At 58.6% G+C, this 25,416-nt stretch overlaps 1 protein-coding gene across 1 annotated transcript in view; it reads right to left on the reverse strand.

Annotated features, from left to right (window-relative positions):
• The window catches only part of Ece1 (endothelin converting enzyme 1), a 97,605-nt gene extending 74,315 nt beyond the window's left edge, over positions 1-23,290 (reverse strand). Inside the window, exon 1 of the mRNA XM_077791651.1 lies at positions 23,180-23,290. Within this exon, the coding sequence (XP_077647777.1) occupies positions 23,180-23,182 (3 nt within the window). The 5' untranslated portion in view covers positions 23,183-23,290. The remainder of the gene's footprint in view (positions 1-23,179) is intronic.
• Positions 23,291-25,416: the final 2,126 nt, after the last annotated feature.

Consider the following 25,416-nt stretch of genomic DNA (forward strand, 5'->3'; position numbering starts at 1 on the left):
ATAAAATTTGAATCCAGGTCTACCTCACTCTTATCACTCTGGAGTTCTGCAGAGTGGAGTGGAAATCCTGGTCGGGGAAGCGTGGCTAGGTCAGGCAGGTGTCCCTGCTTGGGACATTCACATGGTGACATTCCCAAACCCCCTCTTGGGCCCCCCAAATCACGGCTCTGTAGCCATCCAGGCCCCCTCCTTCCCCTCTGGGGCTTGGCTCTGCTCTGCTCCGCACAGCTCAGGAGCCAGTTTGCAATTTCACAATTAATAATTAGGAACAAGTTTTCTTCTCTTTTTTTTTTTTTAAAAAGAGAGAGTGAGGGCTGGGGTTGTGGCTCAGTGGTAGAGTGCTTGCTTAGCATGTGCAAGGCACTGGGTTCGATTCTCAGCACCACATATAAATAAATGAACGAAATAAAGATCCATCAACATTAAAAAAAAGTTATATTTCTTTGAATAGGGAAAGCTTTTAGGGGTAAGGAATTCTGTTAGCTCTTACTTTACATACAAATTTGATAAGCTCAATAATGTTTCTTGCTAAAAGCAGTTTAGCTAAAAATGAGTAAAGTATAATGTATCACTAAAAAAAAAAAAAAAAAAAAAAAAAAAAAGAGAGAGTGAGAGAGGAGAGAGAGAGAGAGAATTTTTAATATTTATTTTTTAGTTCTCGGCAGACACAACATCTTTGTTGGTATGTGGTGCTGAGGATCGAACCCTGGCCGCACGCATGCCAGGCGAGCGCGCTACCGCTGAGCCACATCTCCAGCCCAAGTTTTCTTCTCTTTCAAGAGGGATTTGCTAGAGCCGAGGTGACAAGAACACAGCAGGGCTCCTGAGAGCACCCAGGGTGTCTGTCCCCAGGCCAGAGATAGGCAGCCCCTCTCCTGAGCAGGGCCAGCCAGGAAAGGAAGGGTCAGGTAGCCTCTCTCCCCCTTGCCCACCACGCCTCCCCTCCAGGAAGCTTGCTGACCACCCGGCCCATGGCTCTCAGGTGGTCCTCTGACCCAATGCCACTGACTGTCTCATCAGCGGCCTGTAACAGCCCCAGGCGACACAGAGAGCCCTATGGGCGTCTATGCAGGTGCTGGTCCTTCTATCTAGAAGCTTTCCCTGTGCACCGAGCTCTGCAAATCTACCCTGTTCACATGGCAACCTCAGGAAAGAGCTGGCTGATTCGGGGGTTGGCTTTAGGACCTTGGGACAAGATGTGACCTTTCACTGAAATGGGAAGGACTCCTCCTTAGGAACGACTGAGTAAGACTATGAAAATTTCACCCAGAACCTGGCAAACATCCACTCGTCTTGTGAACAGATGTTCACTGTGCACCTACTACATGCAGCCCACTTGACGCGGCTCGCAACGGTGAACAAGAGAGAGCGACATTCCTGTCCTGGGGGCTTCTCACTTGCAGAACAGGAACCCCGATATCCTTGGCCAATTATCTCAGTCCTAAAATGTGGGGCCTGACCCGATTCCAATCCTTAATGAATACCAAATAACGTCTCCTTGGAACCTTCAGGTCACCAGGAGCCAGCGCTCGAGTGACAGCAGTGAACATGGTAATCGCCCATCTCCAGTGGCCTGGATAAACCACAGGATACAGCCCCACGGTGACATTCACACTCAGGCCCACAGGAGGAGGGACCAGCAAGCTGCAGAAGAGAAATGACAGCCTCCTGCGTGTTGTTAACACCTCCAAACAGTGGGCGGCGCCAGGTGTCATTTAGGGAGGTGGCAACGTCATCGACGTTGTCATTCACAAAGTAGTTTCCCCACGAGATGCACTGGCCGGGGGCTGGCCCTGGGAGGGCCCCGCAGGGAGGCGATGGCTGCGTCTGGAAGGTTTTCTTTTGCATTCACTGTGCTCTGCACTTTGTAGACCCCAAAGTCTCGGGCTGTGGCGTCAGACAGGTGTGAAGAAAAGCCCGCCGTGCTTTGCCTCTGCAAACGGGGACCCGGTGCGCACAGCTGGCCTCCAGCCTCGGCCCCTGCTGCTGTGAGGGGGTCTCCACAGTGACTAGCTGGAGGGAGGGGCCGGGCCCAGGCCTCGGATGAAGAAGAAAGAGCTCACTAGTCGTCACAGGCCAGGCCACACTGCAGCAATTCTTAGCTGGTGACACATCAGGGGCCTGGCAGTTGCGCGACCTCGGTCCCTTCATCAGCACACAGAAAGTCGCAGCCAGGCCTGGTGGGACTCCCTCTGCCGGCCCCCTCAGACCTTCTGCGCAGTGTCCCCTGGGGGTCCCTCGAAGCCCAGAGCTGGAGGGAAGCCGGGCTCCTCCCCTGCCCGAATTCTCCTGGGCCTCCTGAGACCTGCGCATGCTCCAGGAGGCATCTCAACCACCCTGGACCCGAGAGACCCTCTGGGTGACCTTGGCTGGTCCCTGGCTCTAGCAGGTGTGGCTGAGCTTATGGGATCTGGGGGTCTGATTTCCGTCTCAGATCCAAACTCAGAGTGGGATGCCGACCTTCCCAGACTCACACAGAGATGACAGCCCCCCTCTCTCTCACAGACTAGGGCAGCACCTGTATCTCCAGGTGCCCACCCCTCCAGCTGTTATGTGTAAATAGTCCCTTCCCCCTCCCCCAAACCCAGGTCAAATCTGGGTTTGATCCCCACTACTGGGGAGGGTGGGCGAGGGGAGAAACCCGGCCAGCGCTCCCTTGCTCTCTCAAGTGCGAGGCCCTCCGCCATGTTCTCCTGCAGCAGCAAGCCCTCACCAGATGTCAGTGCCAGGCTCTTGGACTTTCCAGCCTCTGGAACCCTGAGCCAAATCATTTCCATTTTTATAAGTGACCTGATCTCAAGTATTTTGTTATAGCAGCAGAAAACAGCTGGAGATGCTCTCCTAGGTACCCACATTTTGTGGGCTTTGAATGGAGTTGGGTTTGTACAACTCCCGGGGCTCATTTCCTCATCAGCTGGGTAAAAATAATCATCCAGGCTGCGTAGGGCCGTGTGGAGGGGTGAGAAGACCCGGCCTGCAAATGGCCTGGCGCATACCAGATGCTCAATAAAGTCTGACTCTGGGCCGCCCCCACCTACAGGGGCACCTCCGGCAGTGTGCCAGGCTCAGGGAGGCACTGGCTGCTGCTTCCCTGGCCTGTCTCAGGCCCCCACTGGGCTGACAAGCAGTCCGGATGTTTACACTGGCTGGTCAGGGCCCTCTGCCTGCCTGGGACAGGCTGAATAAACACACCCGGTCCCACGGCTCCCACCACCAGCTTCCCACGCAGGCAGGCGGCTCTCCGCTGCCTGCCCCTGCCCTGTTTACAGCTCACACCTGAGAACCCTAACTCCAGAGGAGGGGCGCAGGGAGAGGAGGGGCTCTGTGGTCCGTAGCTCTGGGCTGGGACAGGTCTCCTCCTGCTGCTGGTAGGCTGGCTTCCTCATTGATAAAGAGGGGTCGAGGCCAGCGCCAAGCCCACAGAGGACGACAAACATGAAACGGGGTGATTTGGCGAAGGCACTGAAGACGTCCTGGCTCACAGAAGGTGAAGGAGAGATGGCTTCAGAACTGTCATCGCGGTTTTAGGAGTCATTAAAGAGTTTGGCCAGGAAGTCAGCGGAAGCTCAGTGCACAGCCCAAAGCAAATAGAAAATTCTTGGCCAGACCGTGCCCAAAAATCTCCATACACAGCTCACACCAGTGGCTCTCCCCGCCCCAGGCCACGGGCCCTGGAGCTGCCCGCAGCCTGGGGACACCTGAACCTGTAGTGCTCTTCCCTGGCCTAGGTCTGAGCCGGGGGACCAGCTGCTGCCACTGTTGCTGGGCCTCCCGGTCTGGAAGAAGGGGAAGGGGCCATTCTGACTGTCCACCCACCCCGTGCCAGGAGGTGCCCAGACACTGTCCACATCATCTTCAAGATCACCCAGGGCCAGAAGTTTTACTGTCCCTAATTTACAGAGGAGGAAATTGAAGTTCCAAGAGGCAAAGTCACTCTCCCAGGGTCCCATGTCCCAGAGCTGGGGCCTGAAACCCGGGTTAGCTTGACTGATTCCACAGTCTTGGCGCTCACCAGTCTGCCCTGGGGTCTCTCCTGGGAGAGAGGAGACAGGGACATAAACAAGCCTAACACAGACCAGAAAGGCCTTGGGGGAGGGCCAGATAAGGGGCTGGGGACAAACACAAAGAAGGTCTGGCCAATCTCCCTGGGGAGTCTGTGTGAATGGCACAGGGGACTCCCCTCAGGGAGGAGGGATTGGCAGCTCAGGAAGCTTCCAGAGAGGGGCAGGGGCGGGGGCGGGGCACAGGCAGGGCAGGGGCAGGACCCCGAAGGAGCCTGCTGAGTGCAGACTCCAGAGCTCGGTTGGGGACAGGCTTCCTCCACCCAGGACCCCACCTAGGTGACTCAAGCTCTCTGAGCCTCCGTTCCCTCCTAGAAAAAGGAGGGACAGTGATGTGCCCTTCTCTTGAGGTGGCGGCAAGGGGTAGATGAGCTCAAGCAGGAAAGTGCTTGGCACAGCCTAGAGGGAGCAGGGGCTTTGCCGGTGACTCTGATGACTCTGGGCGGCTGGGGCTGGGGCGTGGTCACAGGGGGACGGAGGCAGGCATCTGCCTGGCACCAGCGAGGGCCAAGCATCCCCACCTCTCATCTCACTCTGTCACCAGGCAGCCCAGCACAGTGGCTGTTTCTGTCCCCATTTTACAGACAGGAGACTGAAGCTCAGGAAGGCCAAGTGACGCATCCAAGGTCACTCGCCTGAGAAAGGATCCGGTTATGTCTCTCCCCCAGCCCCCCCCTGCACTCTTAACCCAACACCTGCTCTCGCTCTGAGGATAGAGAAACTCACAGGGATCTCGGGGTCTGGCCCCGTCACCCTGTTCAGCCTCATTCCACAGCCTGTCCCCACCCTCCTGACCCTGGGTCCTCTAATGACTCTTTTAAGTCCTTCATATTCCCTAAATCACAGGGCCTTTGCACACACCGCTCCTCGCACCCAGAATGCTCTTCCCTTCGTGCCTAGTTAACATGGCCTCTCCTTCACATCATGTATCGAAGGCCACACGGGAAGGGACGTTCTGCAAGCTGACCTCCCCGAGCTTCTGACGGAGACCCACCTGCACACACTCGTCACTGCTGCAACTCCCATGTCCTGTCTCTACTCCTTCACACCATCATGGGGTATCCATCAAGCACTTAGTGCACCAGTCACTGTCCAAGGTACTGCGGGGACAGGGGAGAGCCAGAGGAGGTCTCCATGCTCAGGGAGTCACCTCCCAAGGGCAGGAAAGGAAGAGGGCAGCGCAGGGTGCGGGAGGGTCAGGGGGGGCCTAGGAGAAGCCTAGGGGTCAGCGAGGGTCCCTAGGAAGCCTGACCGGCTCCCAGGGTGACGGGGAGCCGCAGAGGGGTCTGAAGCAGGCCGTGCCCTGCCCAGACCTGAGCTGCTGAGATGCAGCTGAGCAGGAGGAAGGCACCAGGAGAGCAGGTGCCCGGCCAAGGCCGACCAGGGCCAGAGGAGCAAAGAGCAAGGCCGAATCCAAAGGATCTGGTCAAGAATGGGGATGGGGGACAGGGGGACACCCTGAATTCCATCCAGGAATGGATGCCCTGGGCTGAGGTGGAGGGGCAGGCCACAAGAAGGTCTGGACAGGACAGGGGACAGGGGTGGCCTTCATCAGTGAAGAGAGGAGACGCAGAGCGCAGGGCAGAGGAAGAGGGGATGACCTCGAGGCCCACGCCATCACGGGTCTCAAGAAAGATAGGAAGAAACCCAGACAGGACGCAGGACACACCCACACTGAAGGGCACCACCGTCCACATCACCTGGCCAGCGCCCTCCACGCTGCCAAGGTCCTGAGAAACAAGACAGGCTGAGAAACTGCCCCGGACAGGTGAGGCCAGAACGACGGGACAAGCAAATGTCACGAGGTATCCCGGACAGGACTCCGGCACAGAAGAAGGACGTCAGCGTCAAAGCCGGTGACATTGAACATGTGTGCACGTTGACAGGAAGGCAGCAGCGTCTCTCAGGGTTGACCACGGCAGAGGAAATGGTCAGCGTCACAGGGCTACACCGGGGAAGCCGTGGGGCGAGGTGGGGGACCTGAGCCAGGCTGGGCAGGTCTAAGGACACAGTTCAAGTCTGCTGCAGTCTCATCTTTGTTTATCTTAAAAATTTGTGCCAATTCTGCATTCGACTCCAAAATAGCACGTTTGGACTTAATGTGCCTCGCTCTATTCCCCAGGGCAGTCCGGACCCTGCCAGGAAAAGCCAAATGTAAAAATCAAGCATGAAACCTCAAGAGCTGGGTGAGCAGCCCGAGAGGGAGGCTGGGGGGAGGGGGTGCGCCCGGAGCCGCAGCTGGAGAGGAGCCAGGCGCGAGGCTGATGGGGACCAGCCGCGGCCGCCGCTCACACTCCCTCATCCGTTCATTTTCTCCATTTATTCTTTTTACATAACGTGTGACACTATGTGCCAGCACTGCTCTGGGTGGGTACGACAGGGGACAAAACAGACCCAGTCCTTGCCTCCGGGGACCTGATATGCTAGTAGGAGACAATAAGAACGTCCAATAGGGAGCAGGTTCGGTTGTGGCAAGTGCCAAAAAGAGGGAAGAGGGACAGAAAATGGGAGGTGGGGGCGAGTGTCACTAGGCTGTCGGGGGGAGGTGATGTTTAAGGAGACACTCACGGAAAGTGAGACAGAGGTTTTTCTCAGCTGTGGGTGGTGACCAGCTCTCCTGGAGGCCCAGGGAGGTGGCAGGAGTTCCTCCAGGCCACCCTGGAGTTGACCCGGGAATCCAGGGAGGGCTCGAGGCTGAATCCAGGTGGCTTCTCCCCAGGGAGGGCAGTGAGGTGCATCCTTGCCCACCCGCCCCCGGCTTGGCACATGTCACCAACTGAGGGAATCCATCCCACTTCTCCCTCCCTCGCTGAAGCTAGATTTCCAAATCCTTCAAATAACGACCATGCCACAGGGCGGGCCCAGGCTCCAGGGCTGGCTGCCAACACCACAGGACTTAGGAGAAGAGACGGGACAAGGGGCGGAGAGGACCCTGCTACCTCCCCTCGTGCACCTTCTTAACCTGGCCTAGCCGCAGAGGGGGGAGAGGTGCATGGGTCAGCCCACCCTGCCGAGGCTCAGGGCAGCAGAGGACAGGGGAGGCAGAAGCCATCAGTGGGGGACTAAGAGGGATGCCCCACCTTCTGGGCCCAGCACGATTCTGCCCAGGGTGACCCGGATACCCACCAGGGATGGGGATTCTGGCCTGCCAGGGTCTGGCTGCCCCGCCCCTCCAGACAAGGTGCCCCCCAGAGCTGAGGACTATTGGGGGGCCCGAGGTGCTGCTTCTACCTCACCCTGTCGCTCTCTCTCCCACTGAGAGACAAACATCTCAGGGCTGGAGAAGTGACTCATCTTCCCCAGAGGACCCGGGTGGGGCTGAGCCAGGATGGAGGAGCCTCTGGTCACCAAACCCGCCTCCCTGCTTTGGCTGATGGCCCCGGGCCCCAGGAGGACAGGGAACAAAGGGAGGCAGAGGTGCCCCCTCCCTACCCAGCCCGAGTGTGTGTGTCACTGGGTGTCACCCAGCCTGCTCAAATACAACCTGATGGAGAAGAAAAATTCCTCAGGACTTTCCTGAATGAATTTAGGGTTGACTCATGGCCACCTGGGGACATCGCGAAAACTCACAACTCACCAAAGAAGGAAGAGACGGTTCTCCTTCCGAAGCTCTTCAGTGGCGAGTCAGAGACGGGGAGAGAGGCTCACACCTCGTTCTGGTTTTTGCTCTTTTTTTTTTTTTTTTTGTAGTGGTAGATGGACTGAGTGCCTTTATTTGTGTATGTTTCTGTGGTGCTGAGGAGGGAACCGCATGCTAGGCAAGCGCTCTGCCCACCCCCCCAGCTACAGCCCAGCCCTGGTTTTATTCTTTAAAGGAACACATTACACCATGGGGGGGAGGGTAGGACTGACTGCAAAGTGCAATTGTGAGTAGTGAACTCTGTTTCTTTGTTGGCTGACACTAAACGAAGCTCCCTAAAGGCCCGAGGGACACACACTGCTCCAGGACCTGCACCTGCGCCTCAGCAGACCCTGCCTGAACATCTGCCCCAAGTGGGAGACAGCCAGGGTCTCTGTTCTCAGGGATGGTCCCCCTCCCGCCCCAGGGAAAAGAAGTCACAGTGGCAATTAAAGGGCATGAGTGCCCCAGGGCAGGACGGCACCACCTTATTCAGCTGAGAACGGGCTCCCAATGTGTCCAGAACATCCCCTGCTAGGGTCCAGTAGGACCTTCTCATCCTCTTCTTTTCTCTTCCTTCCTCTTTGCTGCATGAGGCCTTTCTGAGCTGTAAGCAAAGCACCCTGAGTCTTGAAGGCGGATGCTCCCAGGACCTACAAAGAACAGACTCTGGAATCAGCAAGGATTCTAGCTCTATCACCTCTCACCTGTGGGGCTTTGGCCTCATTCTCATTGCCTCCCCAAGCCTCAGCCTCCTCATCTGTTAAATGGGGGCACAGGCAGAAGGTGATGGTACACACCTGTAGCCCAGCTACTGGGGAGCATGGGGCAGGAGGATCGCTTGAGTCCATGAGTTCAAGGCCAGCCTGGGCAATTCAGCAAGACCCCCCTATCTAAGAAACACTGGGGACACATAAAACCCATCTCTTTAGAGCGAACCCGGATAGGAAACGAGTCTGTCTGTCGCCCAGCTCAGTTAAGGTCCCGCAGTGGGTCCCACCGCATGCTCCAGGGAGCAGACCCGGAACAGATAAGGGAGGCAGTGAATCGGGTGGCACAGAGTGCCTGAGGAGGTGCTGGCTCCGTCCTCTGGACTTCAGCTGAGGCTCGGGCATCCAGCTTCTGCATGAAGCCGCTGGGGGCTTTCTCCACCCGACTCATTCCCAGACTCATTCCCAAACTTAGTGCGCGGCCCCCAGTGCAGCTGAGGCCGCGTCCTCAGCCAAACATAGTCACTTCCCCTGCACGGCTGACGCCTGCGTGCCCCTCCTGAGCGAGGACCAAAAATACCCGTGTGCGGGGAGGCGGGAGGCTCAGAGGAGCCACAGAAATAGGGCAGAGGGAGGGGGTGGCAGAAGCGAGCATAGCACTTGAATGCCTACTGTGTGTCAGGCTGGTGGGACACAGGACCCTGGGAGGCTGTGGGGGGAAGGTCCTAGACTCCTGGCCAGCTGGGGACCAGTCCCCAGAGAGGGGTGAGGCCCAGATCAAGAGTCCAGGAGGCTGAGGGGAGAGGAGGCTCCTGACACAGTGAGAAAAGGGAGCCCAGCCTCACGGGGTCCGAGTCCTGAAAAAACGGGGCTCAGATGCGGGTGGCCAGGTTGCTCCTGGGGGAGCCATGGCTGTCCTGGGGGCCAGGAAGGGATGGCTTTGCCCAGGGGGAAGAGGTGCAGGAGGCCCCCGGCCCCTAGTCACTTAACAGAGCCTCTTAGAGGCGGGCGGTCTGGGGAGGAAGCCTCTCTAACTCTCCCCATTAGGTGGGAGGCCAGGCCCAGGCTTTGGCCCGTCACCCTCTCCTCTCGGGGACAGGGGCATCTCTGCAGAGCTCTGCAGGCCGGTTCTGCTCCAGGAGGGGCTGTCTGTGCACAGGAGGTCCAGCCCCAACCGACCCCCACTTCTGTGGAACTCTGTGGAGGCCCGGGGAGGGCGGGGTCCCCAGGGCCCCAGTCTCTCCAGGGTCACAGAGGTCATGAGGAAAGAATTTGGAGGTCAGCGACTGCCCTTCCCCCATCCGAGGCTTCAAAGCCAGAGCGGCTGCCCTCCCAGCATCCCGCTCCCCTGAAGCTGCAGGGAAGAGGGGCGGGAGGGGGCAGCCACCAGAGGCCCGGGTGGGGTCTGCGAAAGCAGCTGCCTGGACCTGGCTCCAGGCCGGAGGCTCCAGCTCAGCATCTGGGCTCTGCCGCTCACTCGGTGTGACACCAGCAGCTCACAACGACCCTTCTGGGCTCTGCGCTCCCACTTGTCAAAGCCATGGGCAGGCGCCCGGGCCCCACCTCCATCAGTTACCAAGCCAATCGCCAGGCGCGGTCAGCTGACCCTGCTCCTCCATCTGGGTCCCCTCTCCCAGGCCAGCACCATCCTGAGCCCACTCCTGCCCCTCCCCCAGCCTATCTCGCTGGCACCTGGGACCAGGCATGAGGTTAATAAACGGCACAGGGGACCCTGCTAACCCTGCTCCCAGCCCTGCCAGATCCGGGCAAAACCCCCACCCCGTCAGCCATACGTTTTGGCTTTTTCTTCCTTTGAGGACTTAAAAGGGTTTTTTAGTGTAGAAAAAAAAAAAGAAAACGAAGCCTTTGCAATAAAGAAATAAAGAAAAAAAGTTTAAGTTTGAACACACACACACACACACACACACACACACATCCTAGGGACAAAGTCCAAATCTCTCCCCTGGTCTCTCTCTCTGCCCCTGCAGGGCCCAACCCTGGCCACCCCTCCCACTCAGCCTCACCTGGGTCACTGTCCCCTTGCTCTCTGCTCCAGCTCCATGGAACATGCTATGTAGGTCGCCCATCTCGGGGCCTTTGCAGATGCTCCTGTTCCCTTAGCATCCTTCGCTCTCCATCTCACCTGGTTCACACACCAGCTCTCTCCTTCAGCGTTTCTTTCTCAGGGATCTCGTCCCTGCCCCTGCTCTCCGCCTGGGACGGCTCCTCTGACATCGGCTGACATAGCACCCTGGTCATAAAGAGGGACCTGCGCAACTATCGAAGACCATGTAGTTATCACCATTAGTTGTCCTCTGTTTACCTGCAGCAGTGGTTGGCACAGCTGGAGTCTGCCCTCTGTGAGACAGTATGCAAAGGTGGCCTCCTGAGCTGAGGGCCCAGGTTCCAATCCCAGCTCTGCCACTACAGCTGTGTGGCTGTGGCTAGTTGCCTAACCTCTCTGAGCCTGTTTCCTCAGGCAATTGGTTTGTAAATGAACCGAATACCTTAGACACACAGGAGGCTGAGGCAGGAGGATCAAGTTCTAAGTCACCCTCAGCAACTCAGTGGGATCCTATCTCTAAATAAAATACAAAAACGGGCTGGGGATGTTGCCTAGTGGCTAAGCACCCCTGGGTTCAATCCCCAGTGCCCCCCCCCCCCCAAAAAAAAGTCTCCACGTGACTAGTGGAAGTCACTCTCAGGACTTCTTGCCTCCCTTTGTACCAATTTCCCCTACCAGGAGGTGATCTGATGACCAAAATGACAAAATAAAACACCCAGGACAGTGCTGAGCCCAGAACAGGCCTATAATATATCAGGATTTAAAGTGCGTTCTGAGGCCACCAGCGTTGGAACCAGATCCCGGACCCCACTGCAAAGGTGCTGACTCAGAATCTCGGGAAGGATGGCGGAGACACCCGGCAGCACCTGCGGTCCTCGGCGTCCTCCAGTGAGAACAGCTGCAGGGGACACGGACGGTGTGCCCGCTGGCAGTGCCCTGCAAGTCCTGGGTCCTGACACCATACCGCAGGGTTTCCAGGGGGACCGAGCATCTGTCCACACAGGTGCACGGCCCGTGGTGACCAGGGTTCTCCCTAATAGCTTGGAGCTCCAGTCCCTCCACTTGCTTAGCTGTGTGAAGCAGGACAGGTGGCTCCCGAGTCACCTTCAGAATGACAACCAACAACCCCTACCTGCCAGGTTGTGGGGTGGTCTGAGCAGGTGCTTTATGCAAAGTCTACTCCAGGCACGGGGGGGGGGGGGGGGGCGGGAGGGGGGCAGGGAACAGTCGCAAACAAACCAGGAAACGCTCCGGGGTCTCCCTGCCACAGGCCCACCAGGGGTGAGGGCCCTGTGTGCTCGGGACACCTCAGTCCTGGATATTTTTTTTTAACTTTTAAAAAATGTTTTTTATGTTAATTTTTTTATTTTCAGGTGGTGCTGAGGATCGAACCCAGTGCCTCACACCTGTGAGCCAAGCGCTCCTCCACTGAGCCCCGGCCCCGGCCCCAGGCCTGGATATTTAGAGTGGAGACCCTCTTGCAAGTCCGGCCAGCCACCCGCAGACGGCGCTGGGAGTGGAATTCATGAGGCACAGCACAGGGACTGCTTTTGGCTCCCACTGAGTGACACAGAAGTCACATTTCCCAAGACCAGACTTTGCAGGGCAGCAGAGCGGAGCACCGGCTGTGGGTGGGAACACAGACCAGAGTCCCCTGGGATAAACTGCCCTGAATGGTAAACCCCTACTCATCCTTTAAGACCCAACTCATGGACTCCCTGCGCCAGGTTAGTTGTCCAATCTCACTGGGCCTCATGAGGGCTCCTGCCCACTGCTTATCAAATACCATTTGGCAATGCCCCCCCTGACTTGTTCACCTCTCCCACAGGCTGGGCCTTCCTGGGGGACCCAGGCACCCCCGTGCCTGGTACTGGTTCAGCTGGAATCCCAGCCGTTCCCCTTCTGAGCTCCCCTTCCCCCAGCTAGGCGCTTTGCACCCTCTCTCTATCTCAGAAAGGCCCTGTGTGAACCTCTCCCACGGCAGGTGAAGTGCTCTCTAGAGTCCCTGCGTGGCCGTCATCAGGGACGATGGAAAGCTCCGTTGCAGAGAAGGCGTGGAAGCATGGGGTTAAGGACCTGTCTGGGTCTGCTGCCCACAGACAGAAGGTTCCACCAGTTGTTCTGTGCCTCAGTTTCCCACCAAGAAAGGAAGGATAATAAAAAACACCTTGTAGGACTGATGGGAAGATTAAGTGACTTTATAACAGAATATTGAGCTCTGTACTTGGCAAACACTGAACAGACACCATTCTATTACTGCCAAGACCAATAAACACTAGAGGCAGGAAAACCCAGTGTAGTCAGAGTTGGTGTCGCCTAGGAATCAAGTGTCACTGGTCCTAGGAAGACCAATCCGAAGCAACCTGACCCGCTCTGGGCTGGTCATTTCTAACGGTGTCAGGGCCATTCTGCCCTACATCCCTCCACAGAATATGAGCTCGGTAAGGGCCGCACCCTCCCCTGCCTGTCCCCAGCACACAGTGGTGCAGGGTTGTGGGAAAAGCCTGCCAATCCACCCACTAGACAAGTTCACAGTGTGACCTTGACCAAAGCCTCACACATAGTCTCACTGGAATGGATTCTCCACTGCCCACAGTGCAGATCCCCAGAGAGCCGATCCCACCCTTCCCAGGTGCTGGGGACCAGAGTGAAAAGGCAAGGGGCTCTGTCCAGCGGCAAACTGCCTAGCGGCAAATCACTTCACATTTCTTAGGCACTTGCTGTAGGGCAGGCACCCATCCTAGCACCTTACAAGATTTCGATCACTTATTTAAACAACTCTGAGTTTGATCCTATTTTGTTCCTGCAGCAACAGAGGCCAAGGCTTAAGCAATTTGCCGACGGCCGCTCAGGTACCAGGGATCTGGGAGTTCAGACGCGGGGCTGCTGGGCCAGAGCTCCAGCTCCTCATCTGTCAGAGCACAGAGAATTCGAAAGAGCAGGGAGGAGACAGGCTGGGGCGGTGCAGAAACGCACGAGGGTCCAGGAGGTGACCCAGAAAGCTTGGGAGAGCAGCTATGGAAAGAAGAATGGGCCTAGGGAGTTTAGGATCCAATCTGTCATCAGTGCCGCCCACTTTTTTGAGTCCACGCGCACCAGGCCTGTCTGGGCGTATTTTCTCATTTAACATTTGCAATCACCAAGGAAAGCCCCCACTTCACAGACGGGAAACCGCAGGCTCAGAGGGAGACTCACCTGCCCGCTGATAAGCGGGGATCTGGGGCTGAAGTTCAAGTTGGCCCCATGGTCCCTGATCCTAACCACTCGATCACAAACGGGCACTGGGGGCAAGAGGGAGGGACCAATGCAGGAAGAGAAGAGCCACCCGGTCTTTACCTGGGGTGACAGTTTTGCCTGTCTGCCCCACACTGAGGGTGCAGCTCCAGCTCACATGAGCTTGTGTGCATGTTCTGGGTGACGGAGGCAGTCAAGGGCCTGGGCAAAGGGCCTGCCCCCTATAACGGGGAAGCAAACAGAACAAACTGCTGCAGTTGGACCAGGGACGGAGATCTCACTCCCCCCCCCCCCCGCCCTCCCTGCGCTCCTCCGGACTGGAGAGCGAGCAGGCAGCCACCCTCCCAGCTCTTCCCAGGCTTCGGGTGACAGACCCTCCCTGGTATTCTCAGCTCCCATTCACTGAGCACCTGCTGCACACACCAGCCCACGAGCTTCTCAACTCCACACAAGCCACCCGCCACTCCTCACAGTGCCACCCCGAGGAGGGCTTTAGCTTCATCTTGGCCCACAGAGGAGGAAACTGAGGGTCAGAGATGGACACCTGCTTCAGCCAGCTGGGACTAAGTGGCACTGTCTGGCTGCATCTAACCTGCCGTGTGGCCTCAGACAGAGTCCCTTTCCCCTTTTGAGTCTCAGCCTCTCCAGCAGGAAGTTGGTGTGGGCGATGCCAAAGCTCATTTCCACTCAGGCCTGTGAGCCCTTCTGGCCCCTGCCACCCTCCCCTGCCCACTGCTCTCCAAAGCCCAGCAGGACACCAAGTCACCACCCCAGACACTCGGAGGCAAGGAAAGACGAAGTACTGGGTTTTGCCCAAACCAGCCCAGGACACCAAGAACCACAAAACCACAGGATTGCCTTGCCCCTGGCCATGGGAGCAGCAGCCCAGAGGGCAGAGGGGACAGCCACCCCATGCAGCCGGGACTTCCTCTCCCCACTTCCCAGCAGGCAGGGTGCGTAGGAGCAGGAGAGGCAGGATCAGGCTCTGTGCCCTCCGGGTCTCTGGGGGCTGGGGGGTGGGATGGAGGTCACTCTAGGAGAGTCCTGAGGCTGAGTTCAAGGGGAGGTCTGGGGACAGGTCTGTGGCTCTGGAGGGAACTTCTGCCCACTCTGCCCTGTTGCTGGGAATGTCTGGAAGCATCTGGGAGGGAGGCCCTGTCCCCTCACTCCTGTCCCTGAAGTAGCTAAAATCCCAGATGCTGGAGCCTCCTGGCCCTGGGGACAGGTGCACAGGGGAGGTCAGGCTCGCCCCTCCCTCCACCAGCCTCCCCGCCTCACTGCTGCCCCCTGCATTCCACGCTCCATACGGCAGCCAGGGCCTCTGAACAGTCCACACTGAGTCATCTCCCTGGCGCCCTCCAGTGACTTCCCATCACTCAGAACAAAATGCCACCGCCCCCAATTCCAGGCAAGGCCCTCCCTGACGGCCCCCGCCATGCCCACCTCTTCCCACTCCGCGTGGGCCTTCCCGCCGCCCATAACACCCAGGCTCCCGGTCCGTCCTTCTGCACTTGCTGTTTTTCCTGCCGGGAAGCCCCACGACCTTGGCTCTCAGCTTAGGCGCTGGCTCCTGCCCTGGCACCGCCTGGAGCAGCCCCGTCCCTCACTGCCACTCGCTAGGCACCGTCCTGTCCTCTCCGACATGCTCTTTCTGGCTGGCCAATGTTCCCGTTTGGCCTCCTGCTTCCTCCCCTGGAATGGAGCTCCCCAGGGGGCAGGGATCTGGCTGCCCACTCGCTCGTCTCAGCAATGAGTCGGGGCCTCGTTGGGTCCCCACAGCCTGGCAGATGGGGATGCTGTCGCTCAGGGAAGTGGAGGGGACTGCTCGGGGCCCGGCCAAGAGGGTGGCAGGATTCGAACCCAAGGTGGCCTGGTGCCCAGGCGGTCTCCAGAGAGCCTCGCAGGGCAGTGTCCACATCCGGGGGCTCTTGCCCACAGGACACTCGCCCACAGTGACGCTCTCAGGGAGGGGACCAGGACACAAGCCCCTCCCCACTGTCCCAGCGGTCCTCCTGAAGAGACTGGCCGGCTCCACCCTCACCTCCCCGGCTCCGCAGGCCTAGCAGCAGCACAGTGACAAGGCAGCCGTTCACCAGGCTGCGTCCCGGGAGGCTGCAGGTCCACCGCTCACACTTCCTAAGGACCTGCCACCTGCGCCAGCCTGCGGCAGAGGAACGCAGTCAGCAGGAGCCATCGGCACCAAGGGAGGGAGGCCACCAGACACCAGGGACCCCTCAGCCTCCCGGTGGGAGGAGACCGAGGATAGGGAGGGGGAAGGGCAGCCCAAGGCCACAGAGCCTAACAGTGGGAGGCCCCATGGCTGGGGACCCTAGCACCAGGACCCCTGAGAGCGCCAGGTGAAGCAGAGGCTCAGCGTGGGACAGAATGCAGCTGGGAGCTGCCAGGCGCTGGGGATGGGAAGGCCAGAGTGGGGCTGAGGCCCTGGGGCAGGGAAGGCCCTCAGAGTCCCTCCTGCCTCCAAGCACCCACTGAGCTGAGGAGAGAGGAGACCCATCTGCTCTGAGAATGGATGGCCCCTCGGGATCCTGGGCAGCTCCCGGGAGGGTCAGACTCAGGCCACCCGCACAACGGCCAGTCCCCGCTCCTGGCTATGCACCAGGAGACGGGGGTTACAGGTCTGCAGAGACCCCCGAGAAGGCCACAGCAGCCCCAGACTGGGCCAACCCAATGTCATCCACGGACACTGCCACGTCCATCCCCCAACACACTCAGCCTAAAGAGACCAGAGGCCGGAGCCCACGCCCCTGGGATGGGCCTCAGAAACGGTGCCACCTGCCGCCGAAGGAAACCAGGCATGAACGGTGCGCTGCGTGGACCAGGCAGACGACGCTCAAACCAGGCCAGCCAAGGGGACAGCAAGGGCAGGGGACTGGCGAAGGGCCACGTGGGGACTGGGGACATGTTCTGCGTTTTGGTCCAGTGGTGTGCAGGTGTGCCCTTGGGACAGTCGAGCTGCCTGCGACGTCCCCTCTCTCCCGCAGAACGCACCACTCGGCCCTGGGGAAGGTGCGGGCCGCCAGCCACAGCAGCAGGCTGCCATGGAGCCCCCGTGTGCCAGCCAGCGCCCGGCTCTTCCGAAGCACTTCAGATGAAACCCTCCCAACAAAACAGGCGGCAACCACTCAGAGAGGGGACACGTTGTCCCAAGTGACACAGCAAAAAGTGACGCAGCCAGGTTTGAATCTGGGCCCACTCCTACTACCCCGGCAGTCCCCTGTCCCCGTCCTGCCCTGTCCACACTCTGGGCTGCCAGTCCCTCCCCACAGCTGCCCTCCTCTCCAGGCCTGGGAACAGGAGCTTGTGCGAAACAGCAGCTTAGGAAATGCGTCCTTCCTCCCCTTCCCGCTCCCTCCACCCTCCCTCGCTCCTCTCAGGGCACATCTCTGAGGTCATTTCAGCCCTGGACCTCAGCCCGATAAGAAGGAACTCCAAACACTGGGCAGCTGGGGACAGGGGCGGTGCTGACTAGGGGTCTTTCTCCACCCCTGGGATCCCCCAGCCCAGCCTGTGGCCCCAGAGAGGCAGGAGGGCTTGAGGTTAGAGTCCCCACCCTTGGCTCTGATTCCCGAGTGACGCAACCCAGCGTCTGGATTCAGAGAGTCATAAAATGTTTATTTGGAATAACAACTACCACCACGACCATTTGTCCCTCTCCTCTCCTGTGCCAAGAGCTCTGCTGTGTACGGCAGGTAGCCGACAGCCTCCAAAGCAGGTGCCGTCGGGATCCCACTTACAGATGGGGAAACCGAGGCTCCAGGGGTCAAGCGCGTGCAGCAGGGTCCGAGGCCAACTCCAGTCTGCGTAGCTTCGAGGCTGTGCCACAGCACTGGGCTCGTCCCCCTACCTGTCACTGCTGAAAACAGCCCTTGCGTGGGTCTGTCCCAGCTGTGTCATTTTACAGATGGGAAGACTGAGGCCCGGGAAGGGAGAGTGCTTGGTTCAGGGTCACATCAAAGGTGAGTGGCCCAGCTTGGGCTGGAAGGCAGGTCCCCACCTTTGGCCTCGTTCTCAATGGCCAGACCTGAGCCAGGAGCAGGCCATGTGCACCTGGCTGGGCGTGGGAGGCAGCAGGGAGGTGGGAGGCTCGGGTTCCAGCCAGAGGTAAATATTGACATGACTGTGTTTACGCGGTAACTGGACTCCTCCTGGCTGCCGCCTCCTTTCTCCCAGCCAAGGAGGGAAGGAGTCTGTGGGGAGAGGAGGCTTGTGGGCCAGGGGCATGGGGTCAGAAAGCCTGGGACATCCACAGCTGGGGGGGCCTGGAGTCCGGGAGATGGGGGTCCCAGGCCTGGGTTTGAGTCCTGGCCCTGCCAGTGGGTTCCAAGACACTTAGTGAATGGGGACGAGAGGGCTTTCTAACTGTCACAAGCACAAAGGTCAAAGATAAATACCCAGCAGCTCAGCCTGGCCAGCGTCCACCCTGTCCACCCCGTTAGCTCCTGAGAGCTTCACCCCTGGTGGGGGTGGGGGGCTTTCCCAGGAAAGTGGAGTTTCACTAAATCTAGTGGCACCCTGGGGTGAGGCCAGAGCTCTGAAGAATGGGGTGGCAGGCGCTGCCTCACGCCGGCCCCTGGCTCCTGAGAGGCTCCTGAGCCTGGGCTTTGGCTTCCACAACTCAAAAAGTGGCTGCTGCCTGGGGGTGGTGCAAAGATCAGGGAGATTACGATTGTTTGCTTGTTTGTTTGTTTGTTTTGAGGGATTGAGAATCCAACCCAGGGCCCCTCTACTGCTGATCCTCATCCCAGCCCTTTTGTTTTTATTTTGAGACAGTTCCTTGCTTAGTTGCAGAAGCTGGCCTCAAACCTGTGATCCTCCTACTTCAGCCCCCCAAGTCACCGGGATGATAGAGTGCACCACCATGCCCGGCAAAGGGCACATTCAGGTGCCAGGCAGGTGTAGTAGGTGCTCATTTCACGCCTCAGTCTTCCTCCGTACACATCCCATGGCTCCCAATCCCCCTTTAGCAGAAGCATTCTGGGCTTAGCTCCCTCTTGGGCCCTGATGGCAGCCCCTCCCTCAGCTGATTCCCTGAATGTTCTCCAGAAATCCGCTCCTCTGTGTATTATCCCCCCAAGCCCTGGGGGGCGGGGAAGAGCCATTCCTAGGCTTGTCAGGGGCCAGGACAGGCCTGCAGACACCCCAGCCACCCTGACCTGCAGGGTCCAGAGACAGGGTGGCAGCCCAGGCGGAGACTCCCAGCGCCATCGTGACGCTGGGGCTGCAGGGTGCCGCTCCTCACTGCCTGCTGACATGGCTCTGGAAGGACGGACAGCCCCCCATTCTTATCTGTGGATGAGTGAAGCACCTAGGGGCACTGCCGCCAGCTGCCACCTCCCCGGGATGGCTTCCCTGACACACGTGCACCCTGGAGGGAGGCCTGCATCGCACCCTGGTTGGCGCTTGGTGTTGTCCTGGTGGGAGGAAGGTGGGGGAGTAGGCGGGGCCCACAGGGGAAGGGGCTGCAGGGACCCTGGGCTTCTCGTCTTCACGGCCCTCTAGGAAGCGTGATGGAGTGGCCTGGGGGGTGCAGGGCAGTGCCCGGCGACCGACCACCGGTGTCCCCCCAGGCCCCTCTCGTGGTCTCCTAACTGCCCCCTACCATTCCTGCCCTCGGGTTCCCTCTCTGCTCCCCTGGCTCCGCACGTCTCCTTGGCAACAGTAACCACACTGGTATTTCCTGGCCACATCGGCCTGTCCCCAGCTGTGGCAGAGAGACCCCACTGCCCTCCATGCTGACCCCGGCCCCAGCGCCGTTTGGGCCAGGCACTTGTTGGGTGAATACAGGAACGAAGCACCTTGGCCGTGGCCTGGGCACTGGCCTCGCCAGCTGAAAAGACACTGAACAGAGGCACAAAAGGTCGTCACCATTTGCTGAAGGTCCCCCTCCCCGTAAACCCCAGAGCGCTGACTTCAGCTAAGCCACGATCTCAGCTCAGGCCAGGGCACTGCCGCCGACCCCAGGGCTTCGCACCGGAGCCCTGCTCCCCACCTGCCAGGGGCGAGCCCTCGGCTGCTGGCAGGAAAAGAGAGCTCACCCCTCAACACAAAGCGACAACATCCTTACTTACCCCAAAACCTAGCAATGCAAGGAAACATGAGTAACCTGGTTACCGGACAGGTGCTGGCCGCCCAAGTGGCTGAGGCGCGACTGTGGCCTGGCGTGCAGCCGTCCTCCTACCTGCAAACAATAACCTTGCCCCTCGTGTGCACCCATTGTGTCCTCACAATGGTACCCCAAGAAGCGGAGCAATCTGCCCCCCTTGGTAGGGAAGGTGCACAGACAGGGAGGGTGGCTGCCCCAAGGTCACACAGCAAGTTGGTAGTTCAACAGGATTCCAACTTGGGCCCTGGACCTGTCCTCAATTCCACCACTGGGAGTAAGGATGACCCACAGCTCTTAGGCCCCCGCTTGGAACGGGAAGGCACCGTGCGGGCAGAGGGGAAGCTGGGCTGGTCTCCTTCCCCGGAGCCTGCCTGTCTGGCTCACATTTCAAACATCCAGGCGATGGGTGCCTGTCCTGGCACTGTGCCCTGGCAGCCTCCCACACCTCTCTGTGCCTGATGTTGGGTGGTCTGAGGACAGCCAGAGGCAGGGGGTACAAAAAGCCACCTCATCCCCAGCCTGCACGGAGGTGGGGTGGGTCCACTGAGGGTTTTTTTTCTTTTTAATAATGTTATTATATTTTTATGCCTTTATTTTATTTATTTTTAGGTGGTGCTGAGGCTGGAACCCGGGGAGCGCTCCCCCAGGGAGCCCCAGCCCAGCCCCTCCACTGAGTTTTAAGATCAGTGCTGACTCCCTGCCACCGGGGAGAGACCTGGTGGGGAGCGGAGCTTAGGGGAGTCGGGCAGCAGAGCAGGAAGCAGCCCACACGGTCTGCCAAGGAGCCCCATCAGGACCCAGGGGCCAGGGGAACCTTGGCCACGCTGGAGGGGAAGGACACTAGACTTCAGTGTCCACAGAGCAGGAGACCAGGGGCAAACGCTGTGGCAGTCCTGAATCGCCCCCACCTCAGGAATGACGGCCCAGGGACCCCTGTTTGGGGGAAAGCTAAATGACGGGGGCCAAGGAAGCCTGGCATCAGCCCCACCCCAATCACAGGTGGTGTGTCAAGGATCCACACTGGGCCTCCACTCAGCCTGCTGCAGCCTGCTCTCTGCCCCTGCGCCCCTCTACCTGTTTCCCCCCCTCTTCCCGGCTCCCTCACACACTTGCCAGGCCAGCTCCATCCTGGGCTTTCAGAGTTCCATGTCACTCAGCTCCTATGTCACCCAGGTCCCCGAACTGGGATGAATTTTCCAATTCACATGCCACCTGCTCAGTGATGCCTTCTCTCATCTCTCCAGCCAGAAGTCAGCCCTCTCTTGGTGTGATACTGCCACCTCTCCTAAGGACATGCCATACAGCCTGAGGACCAGGTAGACATTGAAGGACTGGTGGACGCTCTCTTAACATGGTATTTCAGTTTTTTCTTCCCCTGCACAAGGTTTGGTATATAATAAGTGTTCAATAAATCTCTGTTGAATGACACACAAAATATTATCTACATATCACTGTCCTCTTCTCCTCATATCATGATAAACATTAATCCTTCTTCCAGACTATCAAACAGGTCAGACATACCTGAGCTCAAGGTTGTAAAAGTAAGGAAACTAAGCTATATCCAAGCAAAACATTCTCACTTGGGTTATCTCAACCAATCTCCAAGTCATCCCTAGAAGATAAGACTTATCATCTCCTGTCATTGATGAGCCAACTTGTAACCTGGGAAAAATGGTGCAACTCGACCAAAGTCCCTGTGGGGAAGTGGAGGAGCTGGAACTCGAACCTAGACCTGTTTGATGCCAGAATCTGGAATCTTCCTGATGGGCTGGGAGGCTTCTCAGATGTGAGGTTCTGGAAAGTGTCACCAAGGCAAGGTGGGGACCTCTCCCTCTTCCTCTTTATGATGGTTTTTAAGGAGGAAAAAAGACTTCCTTCCATGTAACTTAGGTCAGAGTGGGCTTGAAGGCACAATGGGTGACATGATCTCACAGACTTACCCTCTTTTATGACTCATATTTTAAGACTTTGAATCAAGTGCTGGTCCCCGGGTAATGCACCCTAACAGTGAAACTGACCAAGCAGAGCATTCCTGTGGGATTCTTAAATCAGAGGTAGGTGGAGTCCAAGACCGTGTCTGGGTGCTTTGGCAGGTAGAATAAAGCCACAGTTCTCTAAAGAGGTAGGTGGTGGTACACAGGAGGAAGATTCTAGTTGGTGCATAAGGAAGAAAATTCTAGAAGTGACTGTCAGGGAAAGGGAGTTTGTAAGGAGTCTCTTGGAGCTGAGCAGAGCAGGGAGTGGTCCTGGGTAGTCACTGGGGGCTCTTCAGCTGTTCCTAATGTGCCCCTCAATCTTGGCAGCAGCATCACAAGAGAAATAGAAGAGCTGCATCCCTGGGACTGGCATCCACCATCACTGGCACGTGCTCTCCTGGGGCCTGACCTGATGCCTTGTGCCTACTGCAGAGGGCACAGAACCTGACTGGTAGGTGACAGAATCAGAGGGACTTGTCCATTGGAAAAGGGCCAAAGAGAAGCAGGTGGCCTCTTCCTGGTGATGGAGAGGAAACCTCCAGGCCCTGGAGAGGTGACCAGAGGCCTTGGCTCTGGGCAGAGCTAACTCCCTCCAGACAAGGACCATGTTGGATCAGCCTGGACCAAAAGGATTTCCTTGAGGACTTCAGAGACCCCCATGAAACTTCCTCCCCTCGGTTCCCCTTTTCTCTGGTGCCTCTGCCCATCCCTGCCAGCACCTGGCCCCTCCTCTGAAGACTCTTGCTGAGAGATGCTGGGGAGACCAGACCTCTGGACGTGGAGCCTCTAAGTGCCCCTGGTCTCTGACAGCCTCCAACCTGGCCTGGCCACAACCACCAACCCTTATGCCAGAGCGGGATCAGCAGTCCGGGAGTGTCCCTGTCTAGCCCTGCGAATGCTCACGGTGCAGCCACACACCACTTCCCAATGGAGCCCCAGAAGGCCCCCAGCTTTCCGGACACTCAGGTCCAGGTGGATTCAGAGCCTCGGAATCACCACCACCCTCAAACCCGACCCAGCCCGCTGCCAAGGGTCTGCACGCCAAGCAGGGTGAAAGGACTTCCGGATGCCCCAAATCAGACCGCACCAACGGTCCCCAAGCCGAACCGGCCACCGCGAGTCCTCCCCACCCAGCCCGGGCCAGCTGCCCAGAACCAAGCTCCGCGCGACCGGCCTCAGGCCATGAAGCCAGCGCGGGGCGTGGGGCGCGGGGCGAGCCGAGCCCTGCCCGGGCGCCCCTCGGCTCCACGCTCCCGAGGGCCGAGCGGGGGCTGCACTGCAGCGGGCGCCCAGCCCCCGCGAGTCGGGCGGGCCCGGGTGCCATCCGCGGCGGCCGGCGGAGACCGTCGAGGCTGGACCGGAACAGTGCGCAGGCTGGAACCGCACTCACCATAGCGCGCGTGCTCGGCTCCGGCCCGGCTCGGGCTCCCGGCTCGCGGCTCCCGGCTGGCGGCCCCGGCTGGCGGCTCCGGCTCCGGCTCGGGCTCCGGCTCGGGCTCCCGGCGCGCTGCGCAGCTCGGACGGCGCGGCTGGCTGGCCCCGGCCGCGCGCCTGGCTCCCCGCGGGCGAGCGCGCGGCTCCGGCGCCCACTCCCGGGAAGGCGGGGCCCGCCGCGGGCCAATGGCGGGGCGCGGGAGCCCGGGCCCGGGAGGCGCAGCCAATCACACGCGGAGGCCGGACTGCCCCTCCCGCCCCCCGCGAGCCCCTTAACCCTTGGCGCGCCGGGAGCTCGAGGCCAGGGCTGCCTGGGGACCTCGGAGGGGCCGGCGCCGGCTCCAGCCTCGGGCTTCGGGGTGCAGAGTCCAGACCCGCCGAGACTGGTTTTGAGGGCGGGAGGAGTCGGGGAGAGGCTGTGTGGTGTCCGGTGCGGGGCTCGGGAGTCTTGGCGACCTTTGTCTCCTGCCTGGCGCCTGCACTGGAGTATGACCCGGGGCTCTGCAGCTGCGTGTGTGTGTGTGTGTGTGTGTGTGTGTGTGTGTGTGTGTGTGAGAGAGAGAGAGAGAGAGAGAGAGAAGGGGGAAGGGATGGATTCCGCATGCCTGTGTGTTTATGTGTGAAGGAAAGACAGACGGCTATATTTGGGGATTGTTACTGCACGTGTGTGTGTGTGTGTGTGTGTGTGTGTGTGTGTGAGAGAGAGAGAGAGAGAGAGAGAGACACGAGTGGGTGTGGGAGGGAAGCAGAGAGGAGCCCGCGGGCTCTCCAGGCGTGTGCATTGGTAGATTCAGCAGAGAAACTGTCTCTACATGTATATTGTGGAGGTGCGGGTGAAGCAGGAAAAATAAAACAGAAAACATGCCTCTCTGTATGTTTTTATGATGTGTAATTTGTACACTTGCATTATGTTGTGTATGCACCAGGGTGTGGTGGAAAGAGACTTTGTGTCTCTTTTATAATCAAGAAGAGAGCAAATCCCTGTGGGTTTTTTTGGTGTCTCTTGTGCATGTGTGTATGTGCGCACGGGAGAGGGATGTGGTTAGGATTTGCTACAACTTTGTGTGTGGCCCAATTTGTGAGACAGAGGGAGAAAAACACTATGTGTGCCGTGAAAGCATTGAGCATTTATTGTGTCTGTTTCACCATCCTCTATGTTTGGGTTAAGGAACTAATGTGGAGCTGGCATGATGAGTACCTGTTAAGGAAAGCAAAGGCAGCCTGGAGGAATTGGGACTTGGGTTTTGAAGCATGACTAAGAGTTTATGAGCTCCCAAGGAAAGACCTGGGAAGTCTTGCCTACTCCCCACAGGGGACGAAGGGTTGAACTGGCTGGGGATGACAGTGGACTGAGGAGAAAAGAGAACCTACCACTGGGAGGGAACAGTAGAAGCAGTTGGCTGGACCCTTGTCCAGGAACTAGCTCAGAGTGACCCTGGGAATACCAGGGAGAGAAGAGCTAGGTGCAGAGTCCTGGGCAGCTGGTATGAGGACCCGGAGGGCGGGGAGGGGCTCTGAGCAAATAACTCTCTGCAGCACTGGCCCCCCCTTGTTTGACAGTGCTCAGAATTCTTCACTGTAGAGGGAAGGACACAGGGAGGACGGCCAGGAGGCGTGTGGAGTGCCACAGGTAGGGAGCAAGGTGAAGAGCAGAGGGCCACCCAAGCCACTCACTGGGCCGGCAGCAGAACCAGGGCCTCCCAACACCCAGCCAAGTCTCTTCCGTCCCCCAGGCTGCCCCGGGAGACGCAGCCCCTGGTCTTACGCGGCTCAAGGGGAAGCACTTGAAGTTTGCTGCCAACTCCAACGCTTACCTCTGTCTCCTTGGGGTCCTCAGAGGTCATCTCCCCCAAGCTCTCTGGGAACCCCAGCTGTAGTAAGCGCTGAGCATTTATTGTGTGCCAGACATTTATCATTTGGTAGGTGCTTTGCGGCATTTTCTTAGTGATTCTGACAATTCCATATTACAGATGTTATGTTTCCCGTAATATCCCATGGCCACCCACGTCCACACTGCGGGTGGGAAAATCAGTATTCAGAGAGGGAAAGTGATTTGCTCCAGGAGGCACAGCTATTCTGAAGGGATTCTCATCTGCTGGCCTCCTGCTTCTGCTCAACATTCATGCCCTCTCTAAGCGACCCATGGTGATTGTGGTTGGGAGAACATGTTTCCCTGGTTAGACTCCTAGAGAT

This window comes from Urocitellus parryii, chromosome 11, assembly GCF_045843805.1.
Source record: "Urocitellus parryii isolate mUroPar1 chromosome 11, mUroPar1.hap1, whole genome shotgun sequence".
NCBI lineage: Eukaryota > Metazoa > Chordata > Mammalia > Rodentia > Sciuridae > Urocitellus > Urocitellus parryii.